Source organism: Equus caballus, chromosome 17 (assembly GCF_041296265.1).
Source record: "Equus caballus isolate H_3958 breed thoroughbred chromosome 17, TB-T2T, whole genome shotgun sequence".
NCBI classification, from domain to species: Eukaryota; Metazoa; Chordata; class Mammalia; order Perissodactyla; family Equidae; genus Equus; species Equus caballus.
Genome location: NC_091700.1, coordinates 98,748,440 through 98,774,240, shown reverse-complemented (window position 1 = coordinate 98,774,240; position 25,801 = coordinate 98,748,440). Strand labels below are relative to the sequence as shown.

The 25,801-nt window shown below is 50.3% G+C and overlaps 1 protein-coding gene and 2 long non-coding RNA genes across 9 annotated transcripts in view; 2 read left to right on the top strand and 1 right to left on the bottom strand.

Moving 5' to 3' along the window:
• ARHGEF7 (Rho guanine nucleotide exchange factor 7) overlaps positions 1-5,024 on the bottom strand; it is a 155,577-nt gene extending 150,553 nt beyond the window's left edge. The window contains exon 1 of one of the 6 annotated variants that reach the window (XM_070240471.1): positions 4,914-5,024. Coding sequence is in view for 4 of the 6 variants with exons in the window: in XM_023621846.2 (XP_023477614.1) it covers positions 4,292-4,456 (165 nt within the window). In the remaining 2 variants the exon portion in view is untranslated. Of the gene's footprint in view, positions 1-4,291; positions 4,724-4,913 lie in introns of those variants that run through there. The other 5 variants (XM_070240474.1, XM_023621846.2, XM_023621847.2 and 2 more) reach the window with 5 other exon arrangements.
• Positions 3,486-10,667, top strand: LOC138918576 (uncharacterized). The gene is made up of 3 exons (XR_011428101.1): positions 3,486-3,586; positions 8,421-8,773; positions 9,530-10,667. It is a non-coding gene; the product is annotated as an uncharacterized lncRNA (long non-coding RNA).
• Positions 10,668-12,215: 1,548 nt separating this feature from the next.
• On the top strand, positions 12,216-25,451 carry LOC102149511 (uncharacterized). Of its 2 annotated transcripts, XR_011428100.1 has the most exons (3): positions 12,216-20,171; positions 21,472-21,591; positions 24,768-25,451. It is a non-coding gene; the product is annotated as an uncharacterized lncRNA (long non-coding RNA). The 2 variants fall into 2 exon arrangements; XR_011428099.1 differs by lacking the exon at positions 12,216-20,171 and having other exon boundaries at positions 20,562-21,591.
• The last annotated feature ends 350 nt before the right edge of the window (positions 25,452-25,801 follow it).

Sequence of the window (25,801 nt, the reverse complement as noted above, 5' to 3'; positions counted from 1 at the left end):
AGCCAGGGTTCGCAGGTTCGGATACCGGGCTCAGACCTGCACACCGCTCATCAAGCCATGCTGTGGGGGCATCCCACATATAAAATAGAGGAAGATGGGCACAGATGTTAGCTCCGGGACAATCTTCCTCACCAAAGAAAAAACACAGGAGATAACATGTTTTATAACTTCTATGTACTTTATCAGCCGATCAACAAGCACTTATGAACAGCTACAAGGCGAGGGCCTTCTGAACCTGACTGGCTCCAGGTGAGCCCCCCACCACCTCACCAGCCCCAGGGACCACACCCTTAGGGTAAAGGGCCCTCGGCAGAGGCAAAATTCTCCAAGTGGGCGCCCCTGAGACTTCACTTCTCTCCCCTCCACACCCCCACACAGTCCCAGCAGCCCAGGACGGATCAGAAAGCTATTCACAAATCAGTTAGGGAAAAGCAGTTTCTTTTTCCTCTATGAGAATTCACTGATTTTCTGCAAGCCCTCAGAAGACCACCCAGGGCTGGCGGGTCGTGGTTTGGGGAAATATAAACCACATTCCAATCCACGTGTCAGAAAAATCAGCAGAGGCGGGGCAGCTCCCAGGCAGGACTCCCCGAGCCCCGGCACCCTCTCTCCTTCTCATCTCCCTCCACCTCACTCTGCTCCGGCTTTAGTTGTTTTCTCCTGTACTAAAACCTCCAGGGCCTGTTACTTAGTCTTTTTATCTCCCACAGCCCCTGGACCCCTGCAGGCAGGTAAGCACTTAATAAACTGATTTGGTTGGACTATGTCTCCCAAAACTCATATGTTGAACCCTAACCCCAGAACCGCGGGATGTGACCTCATTTGGAACAAGGTTGTTGCAGATGCAGTTAGTTAGATGAGGTCCTCCTGGGGTAGGAGAAGAGACCACAGGGAGGACGCCATGGAAGACTGGACCTGTGCTGCCACAAGCCAGGGAACCACCGGGAGCCTTGGAGAGGCCTGGACAGACGCTCCCCCAGCGCCTCCAGAGGGAGACGGCCCTGCCACCCCTGGGTCCCGGACTGCTGCCTCCAGGACTGAGAGAGAACAAAGTTCTGTTGTTTAAGCCCGCAGCCAGGGCGCTTTGTTGCAGCAGCCCCAGGACGTTGACACACAACCCAATGGCTTAAACCAGTTTAAACACACGCACGCACACCCAGGACATCCAGCAAGACCAGAAGGTAGCATCTGACGTTGGACTGCATTCTGCAAATATTGATCGATTGCAAATATCATCTCCTGTGCAGCCCTTGACGGATTCCTATGTGTTCTGTTCTCCTGGGCTAGAGACGGAGAACCAGCCTCCTGGAGTTTCTCGTGGTGAATCAAGCAGCTGCAGCTGCTGCATTTACAAGTAAAAGTAAAGCAGGTTTCGTGACTTCCGTTATTTTACTGTTTTATTAATCTCAGAGTAGTGCTCCTTCCTCTAAAACTTCCATCTCTTGGTTTCAGCCGTTTGACTAGACAATGTAGGATGTTCACTATGTGAGGTCACGAGCTCGGTCCCAACAGGGCTCCACGACGCTGTGGCCGTGGTGTGCTTCTGATCGCGGGAGGACGAGCGGGGCAAAGAGTGCGGGCAGGTTAGCAAAGCCTCCTGGCCTCTACTGGAAAAATCGAAGCGTGCGATCCTCAGACACGAAGATTTGGGAAACCTTGAAACCCCCACTCTTCCCTCCCCTCCAGCAGAGAGGAGGGAACAAGGAAACGTTGGCAACAAGGAAACGTGTCTCTCTTTTTTTTTTTTTGGAAATGTGTCCCTTTTCTGAACTGCTCACACAAAGTCGATGAGCCCCTCTTGTCCCTGCCTCACCTTCCTCCTAGAGAAAGGCAGGCTGCACACAGGAGAACCAGGGCAGAAACACTTTCCAAACGAGAACAGTCTGAACGGAAATGAAGGTCCTCTCAGCTCCCCACCCTTCACCGCCTCCAAACCGAACAAACGAACACAATGCAAGAAACATACTAGGAATGTTTTCTTAATAAAAGGCATATGGGAGCCTAAGCCACTTGAAACTTCCCTTAATTCTGCACTATCCCCAGTCTAAGAGTTCGTTTTAAACTGTGGATTTGCAAATATTGACTTGCCGCTGTGTCGGCCAGTCAGCAGTGTGTTCATGTGGCAAACGGGTAAAGCTAAGATCCTCTCAGCTCCAGATGAATATTCAGTTAAGTTCCCAAATGCTCCTTTTTAAGGAAAAACGTCCTCAGATGAACATTCCCACATTTGAGTGAAAGCCGTTCCGCGTGCGTCCTCTGTGGTATACATTAAGTCCTTGTGCAGGCGAATATCGGAAAGCTCAAATAAATAACTCTTCTGGGGAGATGGAAAAGCTCATGAAACTTCTGCAACCCAGGGTTTTAGAGGCAGAGATTGGCTAATATTTTACTCAAAAATCTACCTTTGAACCACAGAGAATAAGTAGGTCTGTCTATAATCTGCTACTCTGATGTTAAGCTTTCACAGTGATCGTGTCCATCTGAAACAAACCAGTGGGGCCTGGGGGCTAGCAGGACAGCTGCAGGGTAAGAAATCCCCAGATGACCACAGTTTCAGCATACGCTGGGCTGTTTCAATTTGGCTCCTACAAGCTAAACATTTTATTCATTCCTCTCTATGTTGTTTTAGAGATGAAAGGAATGCTACAGTTTTCCAAGAAAACCTTTCTAGAATGTCAAAGAAAAGGATTATTGAAGTCTGCCCATCAATATTAATGCAGTTAATATGGCCAGTAACAGATGCATTGAGAGCCACATGCTTTTACCCAGACAGCATACGAAGTTTCTTAAAGCTTCACCCCTGGAAATGGAATAGTCCTTCACAGAAGCCTATTTTGGTAAACTTAGCATGCATTTTCAATGCTTTCTAACATCTGTCTCTTATTACCAGGGGTCCTGATACCCAGTTGACAACAAAGCATTTTGAGTGCCTTGAAAATCGGATCCTGCTTCTTATTCCTGTCCTAAATCATAATTTTATTGTGACCTCAGGTTCATTTACAAGCACCATTTTTATTTCCTGGACAGACAGGCAGCTATCCACTCTAAAATGCACATTCTACTTTCATAAATACGTTCCGAGTCAGAAAAACACTTAAAACTAGTATGCATGTAAAATTCATATTAAATAGAATCTTTTCTGACCTTTATAATGTAGCTCCAGAGCATGCACAAACTTAGGAATAAGATCAAACATTTTACTTTTTCAAGTCACCTAATTAACATTACGAGCAAATTGTTATTGTCCATAGAGGTCAATACAATCCCATTTAAAAAATGAAATAGTTTTTCCTAATTACAGTGCACTTCAATTTCTACACTCAACACCTTGTAAGTAATTGTTGATCTTAAGATTGTGTATTGGCGAGAAAAACTGGGATAAGATTGGAGTGGTTTTCAAGCGCAGGGGTGCATTGTCCTTAAAAGCGCTCCGGCCCCTGCCCCCGCTTTGTCAGCTGTGGAGAAGAGCGCAAACTTCAGTCACTCACAGAGATGCGGGTCAAGGTTCACACCGCCGCCCCGGAAACCACCAGTCACGCAGAACAGGAGCAGAGTCTGTAGGACTAGGAACCCTGTTCAAATTCAGGTAGGAACCTGAAAATGAAATCTAGGATTTTAAGCCAGCCATGAAGAATGCCAGGGCTTCCCAACCCCGTGTCTGCCATCCTCTGGGCTTGGAGACAGAAGGGATTCCTTCGTGGGGAGGGCACTAAATCGCCTCACCACCCAGCCTTCAGCTATCGATGAACGCAGCTTCCAAAAATGCATAGCAATTGGTCAGTTAAACAGAGGGTCAAACTCTCATCCAACACCAGCAACAAAAGCCGTTCAAACAAAGCCCTCGGAGGCAGCTGCGCGCAGGGCTGGAGCACGGCTTTGGGCTGGGGTCACGGAGAGGGGCGACTCCACCTTCGGGCGGGGCAGAGCGGAGCGCTCCCCGTTCCTCCGAGCCTCCCGGGGGGCGCTCCCCTGGACCGCGGCCCCGGCCCTCTCCCCAGCCGGCACCGCACACAATGGCGCCCCGAGCTCCCGCCACCGGGTTCTCGCGCCGCCAGCGCGCCCCCCGCGCGGCCCGCGTTCCCGGGTCCGCGCACAAAGGAGGCGCGTGGGCTCCTCCGCGCCCCGCGCTCGCCCGGCCCGCGCGGCCACCAGGTGCTGGAGCCAGCGACCCCGCGCCCGCGCGTCTCCGCGCATCCCGGGCCTCCCCGCGCCGGGGCTCCCACTGCCCGGGGACACCCACCGCCCGGGGCCTGTCCGTCCGCCGCGGGGGCGCGGGCCGGGGGGCACTCACTTTCTCGATGGTCCCGGGCAGCAGGCGTTCCAGCAGCCTGCAGAGGACCACCCCATCCTTCAGGGACGCCTGCAGGAAGCCCTCCGGGTCCGAGATGGTTTTCTTGGGCGACTCCAGCACTCCCAAGGTAATGAGCCACGTAACGGTCTGCTCGGCGGAATTCATAGCGGCGGCGCGCCCGGCCTCCCCGCGCCGCGAGCCCGTCTCGGCGCCGTTCACCTCGGAGCGGCCGCGGCCCGGCCGGCTGCGCCCCCCGCCCCCTCCTCCTGCTCGCCCATGGAGAGGCCGGCGACGGCGATTGGCTCGGGCGGCGCCGCGGTCCGGCCGGCTCGCGCTCCCTCGCGTGCGTCCTGGCCGACTGTCAAGTGCCTTTTCATTACATGCACATGAACCTGCGGCGGCCGCCCGGCGCCGCCCCCGCCGCCGCCTCCCGGCTCCCAGCCGCTGCCGCCGATGACATCACTGCCAGGAGAAGAAAAGACGCCGCGCTGAGCGGCCCCGCGCCGGGCCCCCCGGCCGCACAGCACCCCCGCGCCCGGGCCCGCCGCCGGGCGCCCCCGCCGGGCGCCCTCCACGCCCGGGCCCCGCCGCCGTGCGCCCCGCCGTGCGCGCGCGTCCCCACCTGCGCGCCCGGCCGTGGGCCCCCGCCCCAAGGGCCCGGTGACCTCCAGAAGGCGACAGCCCGCCCGCCGGGGAGGGCTGGCCGGGCCTCCCAACCCGCGGGCCGCGCGCGCCCTTAACCGTTCGCGCCCCGCGGGGCCCACGCGCAGCCCCCTCCGGACGCGAGAGCCCGGCCTCGCTGTCCTCTCCGTTCCGCTGCCCTCTCCCCTCTCGGAGGACTCGGAACCGTTAATTTATAGCCTCAATCTGTGAATGTTTAAATTATTAAATGCTTCCCAGAATGCTCTTTTTTATTTTTGCCAGTTTCATTTCAAGAGGTTGGGGGTGGGGGGGCATGCTGAAAACGAGACGTTTGCTTCTCTCCGCTATTGCAAGCCAATAATTACAGGACACAAATGATAATTAAATCTGTGACCAGATGGGTCTAATTCGGGGAGGAATTGATTTTCCGGGCGCTGCTGCGATCCTTGGGGAGGGGGACGTGGACGCCCCGGAGCGCGGCGCGGCCGGTGTCACTCGTGCCCCCTGCTGGGAAGCCTGTGACCTTCCCGGCAGGGACTCGGCTGGCCCCTCTCCAGGACCAGAAACCTTGGAGCGACTCTGCTTTAAATCGCTAGTGACGTTTCCAACACTGTGGGAGGAAGGTCAAGAAAAGAGCAGAGCCTGAACTGGGTCTATGCAGATGATCGGAAACAAGGACTGAGAATAGCTCAGTCCAAACAGGCCACTTGGCCGGATCGCGCTTGGGCGAGAGACGCTCAACGGGAGACCAGGCTGTGAAGGCCCGCAGGCCGGCCCTGAGGAACTCAGACGTCCAGCTGTCACGTAAGGAGCATGCTTCTTCAGACAACAAGCGACATTGACACAGTATATGCTAACGAAGGAGGAGGGCCTCTTCTTGAAAGAAGCAGGTGTGAAGATGCACACGTGTGTTGTTCACTCCATCCACAGTCCATGAGCTTTCCCTGCTTGCTTGCTGGGACTGCCCAAGCAGCTGCAAACCGAATTAGCAGTCACCTACAGGGAGCCTACTGTGTGCCAGGACACGCATCAGTCCAGTTAATGGCAAAGGCTGGAAACCATATAAAGATTTTTTAAAACAGAGGCTTTACTCTGCTCTTGCCCTGCTTTCTTCCGGAGTACTTCTCTTGCAATCATTAGTTGCGTCTATTTCCAGCTTCGAGTCAGCCTTAAATTTTCTTTCCAAATGCAAACACAAAGTAACTGAAAGGGCAGTATGAACTCTGGGTTATGGGGGCCCCGTCCTTGATGGTCCCAGCTGCTACTTCCTGTGCTCCCTGCGTCTCTGCCCAGGGCTCTGTTCCTGCATTGTGTCACACCATCATTACTACAGCCTCATGGAGCTTCTCTCCTTGTCCGCATTTTACTGGTCACACATCCAGCGAGTGGTGGAGACGGCCCCAAACCTGGGATCTGAGACTCCAGGACTGACACACCCTACCCGTTTTCTAGACCACTTCCCTACGTGACTTCTAGGAAACAGAGCAATTAACAGCTTGATAAAGTTTGTGCCAAAGACTCTATCAATGGAAGGGATTGACCCGAGTGGTCGTCCCGTCTCGGGAGATTCCTGTTTACTCTCAGTGCTGCTGAACTGGAGACATAATTTAGACGACATCACTACCATTCCAAATTCTGTTACATCAGCTGTGGTGCTTAGAAGCTGGTAACCACGGGCGAGGTTCACCTTGTCTCAATCAAAGGGTGGTACAGAAAGGCCACTCTAGGGCATGGCCTTAGTGACCAGCGAGCCTGGAGCCGATTATTGGCAGAAGGGAGACCCACGGGCCACCCACCAGAGCTGGTCTCAGAAGTCCCGGGATGTTGAGTGCTTCAGAGCTGCTAGTGGCATTCTTTCACCTTGGATGTACATTGATTTCAGAAGCGTTTATCTGGAAGGAATTCTAGAAGGTAGCATTGTTCAAAGCCAGGTGTTTTTAGGTGTTTAACTGAGTTGTTTTGGTATGCAAGGGAGGCATTTGGTTAAGCTTAACATTTTTCTGAGTTCCTGTGACAGAGGACGTGTGCTGTGGAGGAGAACTTGTTGTCGGGTTGGGTGGGAGCCAGTTAACGTTACTTGGATGTCACCAGTTGATACACGTACTTTCTGTGCATGTTTCTGTCACTTCCATCGCTGTGCTGACCGCGTCATCACCGCCACCATCCAGCTACAGAACGGCCCTGTCGCCAGCACGGAGGTCCCCGGTGCTGGCCCTGTGCAGTCGCACCTGCCCCGCCGACCTTCTGAACCTTGTCCGCCCCTTTTCTGTCTGTTAGATGCGTCCAGTTCTCAAAGACATACGTGTTAAAATCCAGTTTTCCCTAAATTTCGAATCATTTAAAAAGTTTATATCTGATGTTCAATGCACAGGTTAACTGAAAACTTTTATCTTTTTCACAAATTGTGCTTTAAATCAATTCATAGTGTTCAACTTTCTCCTGATTATTTCCTTCATCCTGAATTTCAGCTTGTCTGAATGGAAAAATCATATTTTTCCATTTCTTTTTTCTTTTGACTTGTATTTCCCTCATAACTCTTTGCCCGTATCTTCAGTTCCAGCCCTTCTTCATTGCTGCTTTTAGGTTAGATCATGTAAAGAACATCAACTGCAGTTTATTTTTTATGCCTCTTTCACAGTGCCTGGTATTTTTTATAGGAAAATAAGTCCCTTCATATTTAGTGTGATGACCGAGACCCTTCATTTTGTTCCGTTTACTTTAAGTAATTTGTGATTTATTTTACACCATTGTTTTCTATTTTCCTTTTCTGTGTTTTTCAAATTGCTTTATTTTGAAAAAAGGCAAAGGTTTATTCAAATTGCTCTTTATTCTATTTTTTGTCCTTTTTTTAAATTGAAAAGTTTCATGTAATTTTCCAGTCAATAAATGGTTATCTTTCCTTTCTTGGCTTATAGTGAGACCATATTTCTACTTTTAAAGGTGCAATGCCAGGGCCGGCCCAGTGGCATAGTGGTTAAGTTTGCGCACTCTGCTTCAGTAGCCTGGGTTTGCCAGTTCGGATCCCAAGTGCAGACCTACACACTGTTCGTCAAGCCATGCTGTGGTGCATCCCACATAAAGCTGAGGAAGATTGGCACAGATGTTAGCTCAGTAGCAATCTTCCTCAAGTAAAAAGAGAAAGACTGGTAACAGGTGTTAGCTCAGGGCCAGTCTTCCTCACCAAAAAAAAGAAGAAGAAGAAGAAGAAAAGTGTGATGCCATAAGACACTATTTCCCCACCAATGTGCTCTCTTTTCCTCCTGCGTGCCACCCGCCCCAATGAGATGAGACTCCTAGGGTGCTGTGGCCTCTCCCTGCCCCCATCAGCCCTCAACTCCATCCCTCCAGGCAGATCACTGGAGGACTTTGCCGTCTCCCCTTTCTTGACCCCAAACTCCTATATTTTGCAATCAGTTATTTAAATTTTAAACTATTGTTAGGATTTCATTTGTAGAGCAAACCCTCTTTTCCAGGAGTCTTTATTTAGCACTTACGTTTCACACACATGGCTGTGTGTGTTTGTGTGTGTGTGTCTACGTATCACTGCTCCCCGCCGTCTCTTCTTCTCCAGCCCTTCCTGCATCCTCAGGTTTGTGTGCTGTTGGTGCCGGGTCTCAGACGTTCACCTCTGACGGGCGCATCGGTGATAAACTATTTCATTTCATCCACGTTTGGGAGGATGCTTTTACCACCCCGACCAGGAATGGTGTCTGGGCTGAGCAGAGGATGGCTGGGCCGCGTGCCCTTTCCTCAGCAGCAGCGGGGTGCTCTTCCCTCGCCTCATGGCTTCCACTGTCACAGGCAGAGTCCTCTGCTGGTCTGGTCCTTCATGCTTTGCAGGTAACTTGTTCTTTCCGTCTAGAAACTTGGAGGATTGGGGCCGCCCGTGGCCAAGTGGTTAAGTTCTCGTGCTCCGCTTCGGTGGCCCAGGGTTCCCCGGTTCAGATCCTGGGCGCAGACCTAGCACCACTCATCAGGCCGTGCTGAGGCGGCGTCCCACATAGCACGACCAGAAGGACCCATAAGTAGAATGTACAACTACGTACTGGGGGGCTCTGGGGAGAAGAAGAGAAAAAAAATATTGGCAACAGATGTTAGCTCAGGCCTAATCTTTTCTAAAAAAAAGAAAGAAACTTGTAGGATTTTCTCCAATGTTAGAGATTAGCACTTTCATCAGGCTATGATCAGGATGTGTGTACATGTGCACATGTGTGTATGCATATGCGTGCATGTGTGCATGTGTGTGTGCACACACATGTATTCACCATTCTTGCCTGGAACTTGACAAGCTTTTTCACACTCCTGACTCCCTTGTTTCTTCAATTACTTCTATCTAACACCCTCTCCTGCATCTCTTCATTTTTGTACATCCTGGAACTTCTATTATTTTCCCGTTAATTCTCCTTTACGTATTTTCAGTGTTGCTTCTTTTTCCCCTCATGATTACTATCTTGATATTTTCACCCTGTGCCTTGAGGTATCTTATATCCTAGTCCGGTCATTTCGACTAGCTCAGCAATTAAGTTTTTCTTTTAGCTGCAGGAAGTCATTTTTGTGTTGCACTGAAAACTCCATGAGTGTGTTTTTATCTTTTAGGAAAGGAAGTGAAAAATACTCCGCTTCACAATCCAGGGGATTTATGATGGTTAAAATGATCATCCCGTTAATTTATGGCCCAAATAGAGAGATGACAGGAGACCCAAGGGATCTCAGGCACGGGCAGCTCCTCTCTGACCTCACAGCCGCTCTTGTCATTTCTGCCATCTTCAAACCCTCCCCTCCAACTCCCCTTTGCCTTCTTTCCAGAACGTGCGTGCTGGGCCTGATTCAAACCTGGTCAGTCTGTTCGTGGCACCAGAGCTCTTGCCCGGTCCCTGGGACGGTTTTCTGCTGACTTCCTGTCGGTTTTCTGTCTCCCCTCTCCTCTCCACTAATCCCTTTCCTCCTTGGTGACAAATTCCCTGGCTCTCCCAGCCCCCAGCCCCTCACCCCCACCTCATTCCATCCCAGTCTTTAAAAATCCCTCCACAAAACGCCCTTGTCTTCAAGTCGCTGTCCTGCAAGCACCTTCCCTCTCTGATTCCTCCTCCCCGTCACTCCCGCGCTGGGTCAAACCCGTCACCGGTCTGTGGAAGCGAGCCCAAAACGAGGAGCAAGGCCACTGCATATGGAGCCCGGTTGTGACTGACCGGCTGGCAGCAGAACTTCCCTGGGCTGATCGGGAAGCCTTCTCACTCTCACTCCTTGTTTCCAGAAGAGCACAGGTAGGAGCTTCTGAGACACGCTGCTGCCCATGGTTCTTAACAGCCTTGAAGTTAGGAAGCCCTCTAAGAATCTGATGGAAGCCAAGAGAACTCTCCTGGGAGGCAGAGAATTCCCCAGGGCTCTTGGATTCCCTGGAGCGAGTCCTTGGGGCTCAGATGAAGACCGTGCTGGCCGAGAGCACTGTGAACAGAAGCCACGTCCTAGGGCCAAGGACACCTACCTGTAAAAAAAAGCCACAGGCATTTGAAGATCAAACTGCTCCAGTGACATTTGTTTGTGTAAATCCTAGGGATGCCGTGTTAGGCAAGGCCTGTTGGAAAACCAGATGTGCACAAACCTCTGTTCTCCTGACATGAATTTGCCTCAGGGACGCAGGTGAGCACCTGCCTGGATTTTGTATGAAATAACGGAGACAGATAAGGACGCTGCTGATGGGTTGTAAAGCCTGAAATAAACATTGGCCTGGAAAGTGGGTGGTGCTTTGATTTTTCTTTAAAAATACCCATTGATTTTTTTTACCTATATTTCATGCAAAACTTTAAAAGTTTCTATTGCAGAAGTGCTTTTTGAAGAAGAACAGACATAGATGCCAACGAATAAATATTTGGTGACATGATTAGTTGCCCTCTTTTATATCGGGGCAGCAAAATCGTCTTCCGTGAAAATATTTCGCTTTATAAATGGAATCCGAATGGATGGAGCCAACAATGACTCCAAACATTTTTAATTGCCTCCATTTTCTGTTCTTTCAACTTATTCCAGGAAAAAAGTACATCTAATGAATTATGCGTTTGATTAATTGGAACCTAGTTTTTAGAAGCCACAAGTTATTGAGAATAGAGAGGTCCCTTAAGGAACAGCACCTGCGTGCTTGTCCAAGTACTCCATTTCATTAAGATTCTGCCCAGACACTGAGCACATTAGCCTGCGGTGGAAAAGCCTGCCTCCCACAGAACAATTTCTGATGGAGGTGGCTCCCTTAGCTCGAAGGAAGGGAGCAGGGAGGAAGGTGACAAAGTGAAATGTGGGTCCAAAGAAGGGATGAGAAAATACAGCTGGAAGAATAAGCCTGATAGGAAAGTGGTTGATCAGAAGGATTAAGAAAGAGGATGGCGGTCGGCCTGGTGGTGTAGTGGTTCGGTCTGCACTCTGTTTCAGCGGCCCGGGGTTTGCAGGTTCAGATCCTGGGCACAGAGCTACTCACTGCTCATCAAGCCATGCTGTGGTGGCGTCCCACATACAAAATAGAGGAAGAGTGACACAGATGTTAGCTCAGGGCCAGTCGTCCTCACCAAAAAAGAAAAAGAAAAGAAAAGAAAGAGGACGGAAAGAGAGAGGCCAGGCTGGGCAGAGGTGGTTCTACTACAGAGTGGGTGTGGGAGGCCAGACATTCTCAGTGGAAGGCAAAGATGACACAGTAAAGTGTGAGGATAAGGAAACACGTCAAATGAAGAAAAATAACAGACGTACGTGTTTTCACAGCAGTATTATCTATCCACGTGAGAAACTAGAAAACGTTCATGTTCCTGGGAAAGAGCTTGGTAAGTTAGAGTAGTAACTTTACGGATCATGGTTAGGTCAATGAGATGGTAAATGTGAAGAGAGTGAAATACTGTGTATAGAACAAAGCCAGAATCATTTATACAAGGACATCACTGAACACCAGCAGAAGGGCAGACGGGCCGGTGCCTGGGTGCTGAGGATGGTGAGGAGTGCGTCAGACGTAGCTCTGGGCAGGTGCCACCTTAATCATTCCCAAGGTGGGAGACGGCACAGGCATCTCCCACAGAGTGATGGAGACGCTCCAGAACAGGCGAGTACAGAGCTGAATCGCACAGTTCCCTGAGAAGGGACCCTCCCTTTACGGCGACCACCCACCTTTCTGCACCTGCTCTGTCGTGCTGGGACTGGGACCCTGCGAATCTCAGTTCTCCCTCACCCAGTTGGCCCCGGTGAGTCTCCCAGAGGTGGGCCGCACAGAGAAGGGCTGGAACTCGGGAGGAGGCCCCATTCTGCCAGGCAGGTCCTCAGCCTCCAGTGCTGACAGCCCACCCTCCCCGGTGCTCCTCCAGCTCTGGCGGGCAGCTGCCTTCTCAGGATCTCCCCGTGCAACCTCAGCACCCCATGCAACTTCAGCACCCATGCAACCTCAGGGGTCCTCCAATATGTCCAATTCAACAACAGCTCCCTAGACTAAATTCCGTGTGTTCAACGGACCAGCGTGGCTTCTGTCCTCCTGGTGGGACGCTCGCTGACACAGGAATCTGAAGAGTGGAACAGCCAGTCGAGGCAGACGAGCGATGGCTTAGATGCAAAGAGTGAGGAAAATTTCAAGGGAAATAGGAGCCAAGAATATGTGGGGTGGCATGATCAGCCCACTAGAAAAGCCACTGAGCTAAAGGAAGAAACAAAAGGGCAGTGGTATTGATAAAGAGAAATGCCTAGGGACCCCATGTTCTAAAATAAGGTGATGGGGGCACCAGGAAGCAAGGGTTCTGCCAGCGCCCCCTCATCACCATCTCCAGGCTAAATGAGAGAAGGCTGAGAATGAGGTGGGGGGCAGGAGAGAGAGGGAGCCTCATTTGGAAGGTCCTGAGCATCTTGCTCCTCCCGCCAGAGAGAGGAGGCGTGTGTTTCACCCAAGTAAGAGAGGACAGCTAGGGGGACCCACTCCCTGGATTGGTGGGGTGCAGCGGCAAGTTCCCGAGCAGGCTGTGGCTGCCGTGGGGACAGCTGGTGCCCTGAGTATGGTGGGACGGGGAGCAGTCATGTTTCCCTGGGGCTGGACGAGGACCCTGAATGCAGACTTGGGTACTCCTGAAAGGTCACTCTGAAGCGGGCCTCTGGAGAGGTGAGGTGACACCAAAAGAAGGGTCTGGGGGTCCCCTGATGCTCAGGAGCAGATGGCAGGAGGCACCATGCACACCAGGGAGCTGTCGGTGGAGGTCCCCGAGGGCTTCTGGAAGGACCCACACGGGAAGAAGACACCAGTTCTACCCACAGGTGGGAACTTCCCCTGCCTCACCTCTCCCTTCCTCTCGTCAGGAAGAGGAGCCGGGGGAGCACCGTGACAGGAGGGGGGACAAGTCCAGGAGGCAATGAGAGAGAAGGACACACCCCCACGCCTCCCCCACGCCGAGTCCCGGGTCAACGTTGGGGCTGGGCTGGGGTAGAGAGACATTTAAAACTGAATGAGAAATGGAAGGCTTACTGTTAGAATGGGCTGGGATTTTTTTATACCAAAAAAATGTGATTTTTTGTTAGCACCTGACAACAACCAGCAAAGCTCCAGCTTCTGCCCTCGATTTCCTGTGGTGCGTTTCCGGATGCCCCAAGGAACGAGTGGACAGAGCTGCTTGAAGGGCTGTGGGGAGAAGGAGAAAGGCACTTTCTGTGTTCTTCCCCCCGAGGCCAGCTGATCAGTAAACTGGAGAGGCTTTTGTGTGAAAAAGAACATTCTGACAACATGGGGAAGTCAGCGTGAAGCTAGAACGTGGGGTCAGGAGCGAGAAGCCCCAGGACTGGAGGGGAGGGCGTGGCCGGGCCACAGACCTCAGCCTTCGTGGCAGCCCGTGGGACAGCGACGGGCGCCAGACTGTCAGAGCTGGCTGGCGGGAGGTTTCCCACCGGCTGTGCTGAGGCACCGCTCTCTGGGCTCCCCTCAAGACCTCCCGAGGGCGGACACGTGTTCTGGCAAGAAGACTCGGATGGCTAGTCCCCACGACCATTGTCTTCTTCTAACTTGGTGGTAAGCTGGCATTCTGAGTCTACACCTATTGCAGGTTTGGCTCATTTGAACCCACCCATTCCTACACACAGCCGGGTTCTAGTTTCAGTCCTGCAAAGTTTGGGTCCAGGCTCCAAACAATGTTTCTACAGATGAATTACCACCTCTGGCGAGACCGCTCTGCCCCACTTAGGTCTGAAAATGTCCCACCTCCTCTCGTTTTTCCTCCAAACGGTTCAACATTGATATGGGTTTTGTGGGTCGACTACAAGTTCAACCGTGTGCTCGTGGCTGGAATAGTGGCAAGGAAGGCACAGCCCTTTCCTCTGTCTGTGCCCGTCCCTCTTGCCAGTTAACCAGGGACTGCCGCCCCATCCCGGGGCACCACAGAATCTGTCGCCGTGGACTCTGAAGAGCAACCTCTCTACACTCTCCGCCTCTAGGCTGGCGATTCTGGAGGGCGGGGGCGCCAGAGGGGGTGCAGGTCTCAGGGGAAGGGCGGGACGCACGTTCCAGCATAGACCCAGGCACCACAGAGCCTGTCTTCAGTCACGTCGGCATCTCATTTTATTCAGTATGTCGCAGTTATCGCAGCTTCTGAATGAGCTGATGGGCTGGATGAAAGTACCGGGTTGACCTACTGGTCAGCTGAGTGGTTTGTCTGTTGCCTAGAAAGAACTCAAGCTACATGGACAATTTGTACAGCAAGGATATGCCAAAGTTAAGATGTGTACACCCATTGCTATGTAAAGAATTGATTCATAACCCAGCCTCCAAAACCCAGACTCACAGAGTAATTTTAAGTTCATTCTCACTGGCACATTAAAATTTTTCTCCAGGTGCCTGTATGTCTTACATCTTAATAATTTTTAATATTCTGCCTTCAAGCTAATATTTTCTATTACAAAACAATGGAAGCATTCAGCACAGATGCAGTTACAGCCATCCTGGGTCAGCTACTCCAGAATACAATGGGACCCTCATCTCCCAGGCAACGGGCCAGGTGACAAAGGTATTTGATACCTGCCCTGTTACGCCCCCAAATACAACCGCCATCCCGTTATAAGCTGGAGTTTAGAGTAGTGGTTGTCGTATATTTTTACTCATGAAAAACGGTGATAGCCTGGTATATTTTTAATCTGACATCTAAAGGTTTTCATTATAAGTTAAAATAGTTGCAAAGGACGTAATTTTCAGTGTATCGTAAACACTGACTTAACAGCAAGCTCATGTCACCCTTTGCTGGTGTCCAGTGGAATCTACAGACCACGCAAATTTCACACCCACCATTATCCATCACAAGTTCTTCCTTAAAAGTCTGTAATTTTACATCTTGTTTTTTTCCTTAAAATTGTATTTCTAATGTAGTTTCTCCACAGAATTTATCTTAACGTAATATACTTTTATATTAGGACTTTTATTAATCATTCTAACTTCTCTGCAGACAAAGTACATATGTAAATAGAAATATATATTTTTAAAATGTGATCATAAAGCTCTAGGTGTCAAAAACATTCTAGATTGTATGATCCCTATAATTTTTATCAGTCCACAATTGGTAAAAACAATGAAGCACACTAATATTTATAACTGAGTATTAAATATAAAAAATAATTCTGGAAATGATTGTTTTAATGTGATGGAAGGGGCTATTATACTTTTTCAATTAGTTCACGTGTCTGTGGATTAATATTTCCTGTTACTAGCCTGAGACAAAGTTCAGCATTTGTGTTAAAGTTTTCTCCTTTGATATGGAAATTCAACCTTGGGTTCATATCCCAGCTCTGCTCCCCAGAAAGCTTTGTAAAGCTGTCACCCTGTGTCACCAGATTGCATTACTTATGATGAACGTGGCTGCTGCCCAGTGTCCTGCATCGAGACAGGGTGAACTTGAATGGTGGGGGGCCCTAGTGTGGTGACACTTCTACCTAGGCACGTCCCTGCCCTGTGGATTCTAAGACCCACCATTCTGTGTGCTGCCTTGACGTCTCTGAGCCTCACAAGTCCCAAAGGCCTAACCACGAGGCCCCTGTCCTCACCAGATGTGCCCCCCACCCAGCAAGAAGTGCTCCCCATTGGCTGGCTCCCCCATCAGCCGGAGCAGCTGTGCCCCACCTGGCCCTGAGCCTACTGGGCTTCCCCTCCCTGCCAGCCCATGGAATCGTTCAACAAGTCAGTCAGTCAGTCACATCCTCGGGTGGGAACCAGTGGTCACCCCACCCTCTTGTCGCTACAAAGCCTGCCTCCCGCAGCCCGGCTGGTTCGTTCTGTTCCCGTGTGCCACGTGCTGCCCTCCCTGGGCTGTGAGCGCACGTGACTAATGAGCTGCTGCTGCTGCGTCCAGTGTTCAGGCAGGGGCTCCTCTCCTCACCAACGAGGTGACCAGAGGTGATAGAACACCCTGGAAGCCATCCGAGAGTTTTACAGGAGACAGCAGTGCCTACTTAGGACCTGGGTTTTCAGGCCAGGCTTCTCCACAGCCCTACCTGTATAGTCTTGTTTCCTCATTCTCAAACTGTCCCTTGGGGGGCCGGAAAATTGTCCCCAAACTGCTGCGAGACCGCTGTGCAGACACCTCCCCTGAGAGAAGCACCTGAGCCTGCCCAGGGCACCATGTGGTCCTGCCCACGTCCCTCCGTGCATGGCCCTGCTGCCTTCATGAGTCTGCATGTCTAGCTGAGCCCAAGAGGACACCTGAGTGGGCATTGCAAGCACCAGGTTCATCCCTTGTAAAATGTTATCGCTATCAGTGCTGAGAAACCTTGTCCGCAGAAAGAAACAGCGATGGAGGAGTCATGCGCCAAAAATATCTTATGTTAGACGGACAACTTACCTGAAAGGCTGAAACTAACAAAGCCCATTAAAGAAGAAATCATCGGAATAGCCCTATATCTGTTCAATAAATTGAATTTACAGTTAAAAACCTTCAAACCAAGAAAAGAAAGCCCTGGCAACGCAATTAGAATTCTTAACGTGGGAACGTGAACTCTGCAGCCGCTGTGGAAGACAGCGTGGCGTGCTTCAAAAGACATGGCATAGAAGCAGCATGGGATCCAGCAATTCCGCTTCTGGGTGTATACCCGAAAGAACCGACAGCAGGCACTGGGTGATATTTGCACGCCCATGTGCATAGCAGCACTATTCACAATAGCCAAAAGGTGGAAACAGCTCAAGCGTCCTTCAGCAGACGAGTGGATGAACAAAATGTGCTGCATTCATACAGCAGGTTATGATGCAGCCTGCAAAAGGAAGGAAATTCCGACACGTGCTGCCACATGGAACCTTGAAGATATTCTTCTCAGTGAAATAAGCTAGACAGAAAAGAGCGAATACTCTGTGAGTCCACTCATATGAGGACCTGGAGTAGTCAGATTCATAGAGACAGAAAGTAGAAGGATGGGTGCAAGGGGTGGGAGGATAAGGGAAGGGAAGTTAGTGTCGAATGGGGACAGAATTTCAGTTTGGGAAGATGAGGAAGCTCTGGAGGTGGATGGTGGGGATGGTTACACTACAGTGTGAATGTGCTTAATACGCTTAAAATGGTTAAAATGGCCAGTTTTATGTTTTATATATTTTACTACAACAGAAAAAAAGACTTCTTCATTACAACTAACTTTTTACAAATACACAAAGCTCTTATTTTGGTTCCAGAAAGCATGCTCTGTGTCTAATTGGCTCATTTAGGTAGAAGCTGGTAGAACCCGTCCTAACAGATGGGGTCTCTGTGGAGCCAGCAGCATTGTCCCTCGGCCCCAGATCACCGCCCAACCTCTAAGCTGGGAATTCTGCAAACACAGCTGTGGCCACAAGACAGATGGGGACAAGCATCTGAGGGGGTGTGACTTTCATCCTAGGAAATCAGCCTGCAGCCCCTGATGAGTCACTAGTGCCATGGAGGTTATCCGTCAGATTCCACGGGCCTAAGCAGGAGGGGTTGGCAGACGTCACCGAGGGGCCAGGAGCAGTCCGCACTGAGAGGCGGTGGGCCTGTTCAGAAGCCTGGGCAGATGTATTTGCCTCTGCTCAGAGAACGTGTAGAGTTAACAATGGAAACGCCCATATGCAGCTGGTGAGAGTGTAAATTGATGCAACTTTCCCAGAAACCTGTTTGGCAGCACCTCCTGAGTTTACTGTGTGCATACTCTACGACTGAGCAGCTCTACTCCTGAGTACGTATCTATCAGAAGTGCGTGCAGACGTGCACGAAGACACACACAAGAAAGTTCCTAACAGCATAACTCACAGTAGCCCAGATCTGGGAGCAGCCGGAATGCCCACAGCAGCAGGACAGAGGACTCAGCACGGCGTGGTCACACAGCAGAGCACTGCATTGCGGTGACGTGAGCCACACCCCACACCAGGTCCTATTGCTCCACTCAGAACAGGGACCATCTCGTGAACACAATATTGAGCAAAAGAGTCCAGACACATTGTGTGGTTCAGCAATATAAAGTGTAAAACAGAAAAACTAACATATGATGAAACAAGTCAGAGTACTTACTCTGAGGGGAATAATGATTGCAAAGGGGTATGAGGGAATCTTCTGGCAATGTTCTAAATCTCGCCCCAGGGGGGATCCCACAGATGTGTTGCCTTCATTAAAATTCTTCTAGCTGCACATTTATGACTTGTGAATTTTCTCTACATATGCTATGCTTCAATTTAAAGAGCGACTTAAAAATCCATCTATGTCCTTTAAAGTTTATTTGTAGACATTTAGGAAAGTTAGTTTTGAGACTAAAGAATACATAAGTGAAATTAATGAGAGTGATAATCCTATAAGATTCAAGGAGTTAAATATTTATTTTTAATAAATGAGTTGAAATTCGAGATCTTACATTTTTTGTTGAGACGTCAAGAGCAGAATAGCAAAAACTGTTGAGTGACACCCCCTATTGGCCATCAACAGTAAGTGCAGGGCAGAATCAAATGAAATTAGATCCGTGATTGCTAGCTCGAAAGCTCATCTTCGCTCATAGTAGTCACACGCTGACATTATAGTTTAGTAGAAAGAGTGAGAAAGAGGTTAGAGTTGTAATAGTTGTGTCTGGTGAGTGGACAGAACTGTAGTAACTGCACCTTTGTTTCAGGACATCTTTGTACCTCATTCCTCGTTTAACCATCTTGGTGCTCCGGGGACCAAACCCCTCGGGGCCACCTCTGGAGCACAATGCAGAGTGACCGAGAGGGAAGCAGTGGAACCAGAGCCCGGGGCTGCATTCTCCCTTATTCTGCATCCATAATGGTCCTTGCAAAACAGCCGCTCCCCAGAAAGGGCAGCCGTCTGCCTGCAGTGGGGGAATCAAGGGGTCTCTGGAATAAATGTGGGTTCCTCAGCACCACGTCTGTTAAAGGCCCTGATGCAGGCTTGGTGCAGTTTTTCCAAGGTCTAGGTTCTGGCTTCCGTTCGTTGGTGACCATCTCGGCAGCTCGGGGTCAGTACTGAGCTCCAGCCCCTGCTAACCCTTGGGACAGGGTAGAGACCTTCAAGCTCAGGGAACCACACGGGCTGACAACAGTGAGAGGTTTCAAGCGAAGAAATGAGCGGTTCACTCCTTCACATGGACGAGTTGGCACTGGCTTAAAGCTGCTACTTGCTTTTTCTCCGCGGCCCTCACCGCTCGATGCCCGTGAAGGAGTGGGAAGGCACCATCAGGGGGCCCCTCCTGGAGCTTCTGGAGGAAACTGCCCGCGCCGGGGCTCCCCACTCTGCACGCTGGCCCCAGTCAAATTGAGAGGGCCACCTCTTTCCCTAATTGGCTGCCAAATGCTCTGTCCAGACTGGCCTTTGGATTCCCTCAACATTCTTTCCCCACCGCTCTTCAGATCTCCCGATGTGGATTAGGATTGCCATCTCTTGGCCGCCCACACGCCCAGGATAATTTCTAATATGCACCACAGGAAAAGGAACCTTGAATAAGACTGAACACTAGAGAGATGGACAGAGTGGTGAAAGGCAAACAGTTTATACGTTAAACTGAAGAAAATGTTACATGTTTATTTATTTTTATTTTTAAATTTTTACAATCGTGGTTAAATATGCATAATAAAGTTGACCACCTTAACCCTTTTTAAGTGTACAGTTTTGGAGTGTTAAATGTATTCACATTGCTGTGCAACCAGCAGAACTTTCTCGTCTTGCACAGCTGAAGCTCTGTCGTGTTACACACGACTCCGGGCCCCTGCGGACACCCCGGCAGCTCCTTCTGGGCTCCGTCCTGTGACTCCGACGACTCTAGACCTCCGGTAAGTGGGGTCCTGCAGGAGTTGTCTTCTTGTGACTGACTTATTGTTAGACGTTTATTTTTAACAAGAAGGCCTTGCAGGAATTTTTAATAACACCGCCTGTTTCCGGAGAACTGGTTTCATAAGCTCCTCCCCGACACCCCTCTCCGTGATATTTATCCTCCGCCCCTCTGCTTAAAAAGAGTAACCCTTTATTCGACTACTCCTTCCTGTCTCTTGTTCTCAGTGTATTTTCTCTCCCTTTCCCATTTTTTCCTTTTTCGTGCTGTTTTCCACAGCCCGGCCAGAGGGAGGCTATAAGGATGGAGCGTGCGGCGGGTGAGGACGAGGCGGGCTGCGGGGCGGGGACCCTGCGCTCTGGGTGGCCAGCCTTCGGGGGCGGGGGACGACAGTCGGCTTTCAGGAGAGGGACCGGGGAGCCGCCTTGAAGAAAATGAAAAAGGTCCACTGAGCCACTACACATTTCATCTTCCGAGAAGACGAGACCTACGTGACGGGGCCCCAGGAGGCCCCCGGAGACTGCGAAGGAGGAGGGGTCCTGGGTCAACACCTGGCCGGGTGGGAAGGGGAAGTTTCCAGAAGTCGGGCGAGAGTGGGCACTGAGAGGGACCAGCAGCCAGCTTGGTCCTAAGGGAGAGCAGGGGCTGCCTCGAGGGGAGACACCCACAGATACACGGTAGTGAGGTCAGCACCCATGGGCACACAGGGCTGTGCTAGCTGGCCAGACTAGGTGCCATGGTGACCAGAACGAGGGCAGACAGCCAGAGGCTGGTGGGGGCTGGGGTCTGGAGAGGCTGTGAGCCCCCGGGGTCCTGCACAACCCAAGGGAGGGGTAAGGAGCCCCCCGGGATGTACGTTAGGGGCTGAATCGTGTCCCCCAAAAGGATATGGTCACATCCTAACCCCCACACCTGTGACGGGGACCTGACTTTGCAGGTGTAATTAGTGAAGACGAGATCCCACTGGAGTAAGGTGGGCCCTTATCCAACAGTTTCCCCACCTTGTATGTATTTTGAGGTTTCAACTCTATTCAAGACAGAGAGATAAAGCTAAAGACTTTTTAGAAACTCCTATTTTAAATAGCAAAGGTGAGAAGATATATAAAGAGCTTCAGATTCATCTTGCCAAGCTTTGCATTTTCTCCCCTACATTTCTCCTTTATGTGACCGAGTTAGGACTGTGAATTGGCTTCTTCTGGTGGACAACAGATAGGATTTTCTATTTCCTAGAGCCAACTCCTGGATGAGCACAAGCAGCTGGGGTGGTGACTGAGCTATTTCTCTCTTGTCTGTTTATTAAGCAACAATGTAGCAAGTGGTTCCTGAGCACCTGCTGTGTGTCTGTGCCGAGAGCCAGCCAGGAACTTGATGACGGCGAGACAGCGGGGTCTGCGGTCCTCACAGAGCTCACCTCTGCTCAGGTCGTGCTTCTCGCTCCCCCTCTCACTTCTCAGTGGTCTTTTCTTCTTTCCCATGTAAACTGAGCACTTTAAAAATGAATGATGTTGTATCACATTTTGTGTAACCTTAGGCAAGGTACTACTCCAATTTTCAGTTTTTCATAATACAGGAGTTGGCCTGATGCTGTCTGTTTTGGTGGTAGAATTGAGAGCATCTGGGTGATTTTTTCCCCATAAACATTAATTCCATATTTGATTTATAATGAAGTTGCAGAACTGTTTATAGATGATTGGTAAAGAATGTCCATAATAAGTAAAGAGATAAAATGTGGTGGTTTCCATTTTATGGCACAAGAAAGGAAGAAAGAAACTGTTCAAGTTGCCATCTTTCCATTTAAAATTTCTGTTTACTCTTGGGGCTGGCCCCGTGGCCGAGTGGTTAAGTTCGCGCGCTCCGCTGCAGGTGGCCCAGTGTTTCGTTGGTTTGAGTCCTTGGTGCAGACATGGCACCGCTCATCGAGCCACGCTAAGGCAGCATCCCACATGCCACAACTAGAAGGATCCACAACTAAGAATATACAACTATGTACCTGGGGGCTTTGGGGAGAAAAAGGAAAAAAACAAAATCTTAAAAAGATAAATAAATAAATAAAATTTCTGTTTACTGTTTGTAAAGCAATAAGATGAAACGAGAGAACCCAGTCTTAGCCGGGTGAGTTCAAAATCGGGTGAGTCATGGTCATGTAGACTGTGTCCTAAAAATATGGGGTGACATCCCCACTTGAAGACAGAGGGAGCTGGTAAATAGCGAAAATGGAATCCCAAATGAAGTCATAGCTTCAGAATCTTTTCTCAACAAAGAGCTGAGAGAGAACCGAATGTTCTCAGATGACCTCATTTAACCAGCGGTGGTCTGGGGGCTTGGTGAAGAATCCTACAACATAAATGAGAGGGTAGTGAGCCAAGACGTGGGCACAAGGGCAGCAGCTGTGACAACTGCAGCTTAGGAAAAGAAAGTCCGCCTCCCCACCGTGGTGGCGTGTACCCCTGAGGCCCCAGTAGATGCTTCCATTGCATGTGGCCTTGCTGAGCAATGACACCAAGATTAGACCGGACAAGGCAGAACCAAAGCCAGGACAAGTGCTCAGAACCGGGCCACCAGCCACAAGTAAAACTCAGCGGCTGCAGAACCCTGTGCTCTTAACATTTTCAATAATATCATAGCTCTTCAGATTATCCTCTGCCCCATACGTGCTGCCGTGTTCTGGGCACACCCACTTGAGGACTCTGCCGGATGCTGAGCTTGTCTATTCCAGTTGTGTATCCTAGAACCGGGGAGAGAACCACAGGATGGGTCTGGGGACCCACCGAGCCCACTGTGAGAGGGACCTGAGCTAGAACTCCTTGACCACCTGACCTCCACAAGCCCCTGCTCTGACTGGTGGCCACAGTGACACTTGAGGTCTCCTGGAATTAACGTCAGTTCAGAGCCGGTGTCCAGTGGTCCCCAATATGTCTGATTGTTTCTCTTTCCCCAGGGCACAGTCACCCTGGTAAAAGGCCATGTTCTCTTTGGAGAAGGCTGGGAGAAAGATGAACAGTATAAATTTTGGGCAGCGTATTGGGGTCCTTTCTCAGAGGGACCCAGTCTCCCCTTCATTCCAGGGGTCCCGGGTCTGTGAACTGGCTCAAGCCTGAGAATTGATGGAGGGGCCGTGATTCTGATTTTATGACTCAAGTTAGACTTTTGTTCACTCGACCTAGAACTTTTCTGTTTATACAGGTCAAGTGAGAATTTAGTAGGTTTCCCATCTGTTTCACTTCTAGAAACGCTCTAATAACTAGCTAGAGCTGTAGGGCTGCGCCAGTCAGACAATTCCGATGGCGACTTTGACTCTACTGTCCGTTACGTGACCACGCCCACCCTGCTGTTGGCAGCTGGGTGCCCCCACATGCCCTGCCACCCGAGATCCACTGACCCCCATGCATTTGGGTTTCCCAGTTCAGTGGCAGCAGATCCCACTGTGAGATCCAGCCCTCAGGAGGCGCACCCACACAGCTCTTCCAGGATGCTGGGGTTCCCCTGAAAAGTGTGTTCTCTGGACCTCCCAGGGTGCGCAGGTCTCACATGACAAATCCACTCAAAGCTTCCAGTCTCCCTGAGCCTTTGGATACCTCCTTCTAGAGCATCCCAGAGCAGTTCTGGCATTTTTACTTTATCTCATCTCATACGGGCTGCGCTAGGTTCATGTTTTAGCCAAACTAGCACACCAAACAGCCCTTTCCAACTTCTCAGACTAACACGTTGAACCACAATCTCCGCTCAATGGAGCAGAGATTCAATAAATCCCCATATCAGTAAATTCAGCCTGACTCAGTATTGCGTTCCTTCCACCATCATCCCACACCCTTAATATCCATCCCCACACATATTCCCCGGATTTCTGTCTGTATAAATCGGGAAAACCACCCAGCTCCTTTGGGGGGTAGGGCACTCCTCTTGGGCCACACTGAACCTCACCCTTCGGGGCCTGGGGGACTTGAGTCATAGGTTTAGAAGAAAGGTGGGTGGTGGGCATGCTGAGGAGACCCAAGAGAGCCGGCAAGGCAGCTGCCTCAGATCCCCAGACAGGTGGGGCGGCTCCTCATGGCAAAGGAGACGCAGCAGAACTGACAGTCCAGTGCCCCCAGCTTCATCTGGGTCTGGCCGTACGGTCCCTTCCCACTTCTCAGGATTCCCTCGGAATGGGTCATTTTAATAGAGCGTGGCGAGGGCCACGGCGGGGCAGACAGAGTTGTTTCTGGAGATAGAGCAAGTTCCTCACCCAGTGTGGATGGAGGCTAAGGAGCACCTCGTAGGGGAGAGAGTCCTGAGCCGGGGCATAACGAGTGACCGGGCCCGGAGAAGTGTGGGAGGAACTCCCTATCTAGACAAAGGACAGAATTGGGAAAGGCAGAGCCTGGAGTGTGTGTGTGTGTGTGCGTGTGTGTCTATGTGTGCACGTGTGTGGAGCAAACAAGTGTCCCTATTGTTGCCGAAATTTAAATTATGAAGCAAGAAATCATAAGGAATAACACTGGCTCACATTAGTGAGCTCCCGTGAGGTCCCAGGCACCGGGACAGAACAAACAGACTCACAGATCCCTCCCACAAATCCTCAAGTGTTCTTCTTACTGTTGTTATTTATTCTCATCAGACCACTTTCCAGAGGAGGAAAACAAAGCAACGGAGAGCTAACTGCCTGGCTATTCTGGGATCAAAGCCTCAGGATTTCTCCAGGTGGAGGAAAGCGTCTGGACGAGGAGCCCGGAACCACAAGAAGAGGCCGAACATGTGTCCTCACATGACCTCTGCCCTGGTCACTGAGAGCACGGAGGCCAGGTGTGCATGTGGACTCCAGATGCTTCACTCAGCGAACAAGATGGAACAAGATGAAGAAGCCGACGGCCGATCTGAGACCATTGCAGAAGTGCAGGAGCGGGAAGCAAGACCAGGGACTATGGAACGGGGCTGACTCGGTCAGCATTCGAGGGGGCAGTATTGTCAGAGCTTGGCTGTTGATTGAACGTGGAGTCGAAGAAAAAGAAGATGAAATTTGAACCCCAGTTATGGTTTGGGTGGCTCAGTGAGTGATTGAGTCAGTGGCTAGGATGGAGAATAAAGAGCAGGCACATGACAGGGAGTAGGTGGCATCAGGTATGTGTATTCGAAGATTTAGTTTTTATGGCTACATATATTTATTTCGATAACTCAGCCATGTTTGTTTACAACCATTAAGACACTGCTCCACTTCTTTAATGATGTCGACTAAAAGAAGTGTTCTAACTTTTAGTTCTTTTTAGTTCCCAAATACAATAAACACCAGGCTCTTATTCTTTTATATATGTGTGTGTGTGTTTGTGTGTGTGTGTATATATGTGTTTGTATGTGTGTGTATGTGTGTGTGTATGTGTGTGTGTGTGTGATCAGTTCTACTGATGTATAATTTACCGACATATACTATTTTTAAGTATATACCTTGATGAGCTTTGACAGATGTGTAGTCATGTCACCACTGCTGCAATTATCTAGTATTTTTATCAACCAAAAAGCTCTCTGTGCCTCTTTGCAGTCTCTTCTTCATATTTTACTAGAAAGTTCTAGAAACTAGACATCCTGAGGAATACTTTACTGAAGACGTTGGTAGGGCTGGACGTGACTCTCATTCACATGTGCAGCAGTCTCTGAATG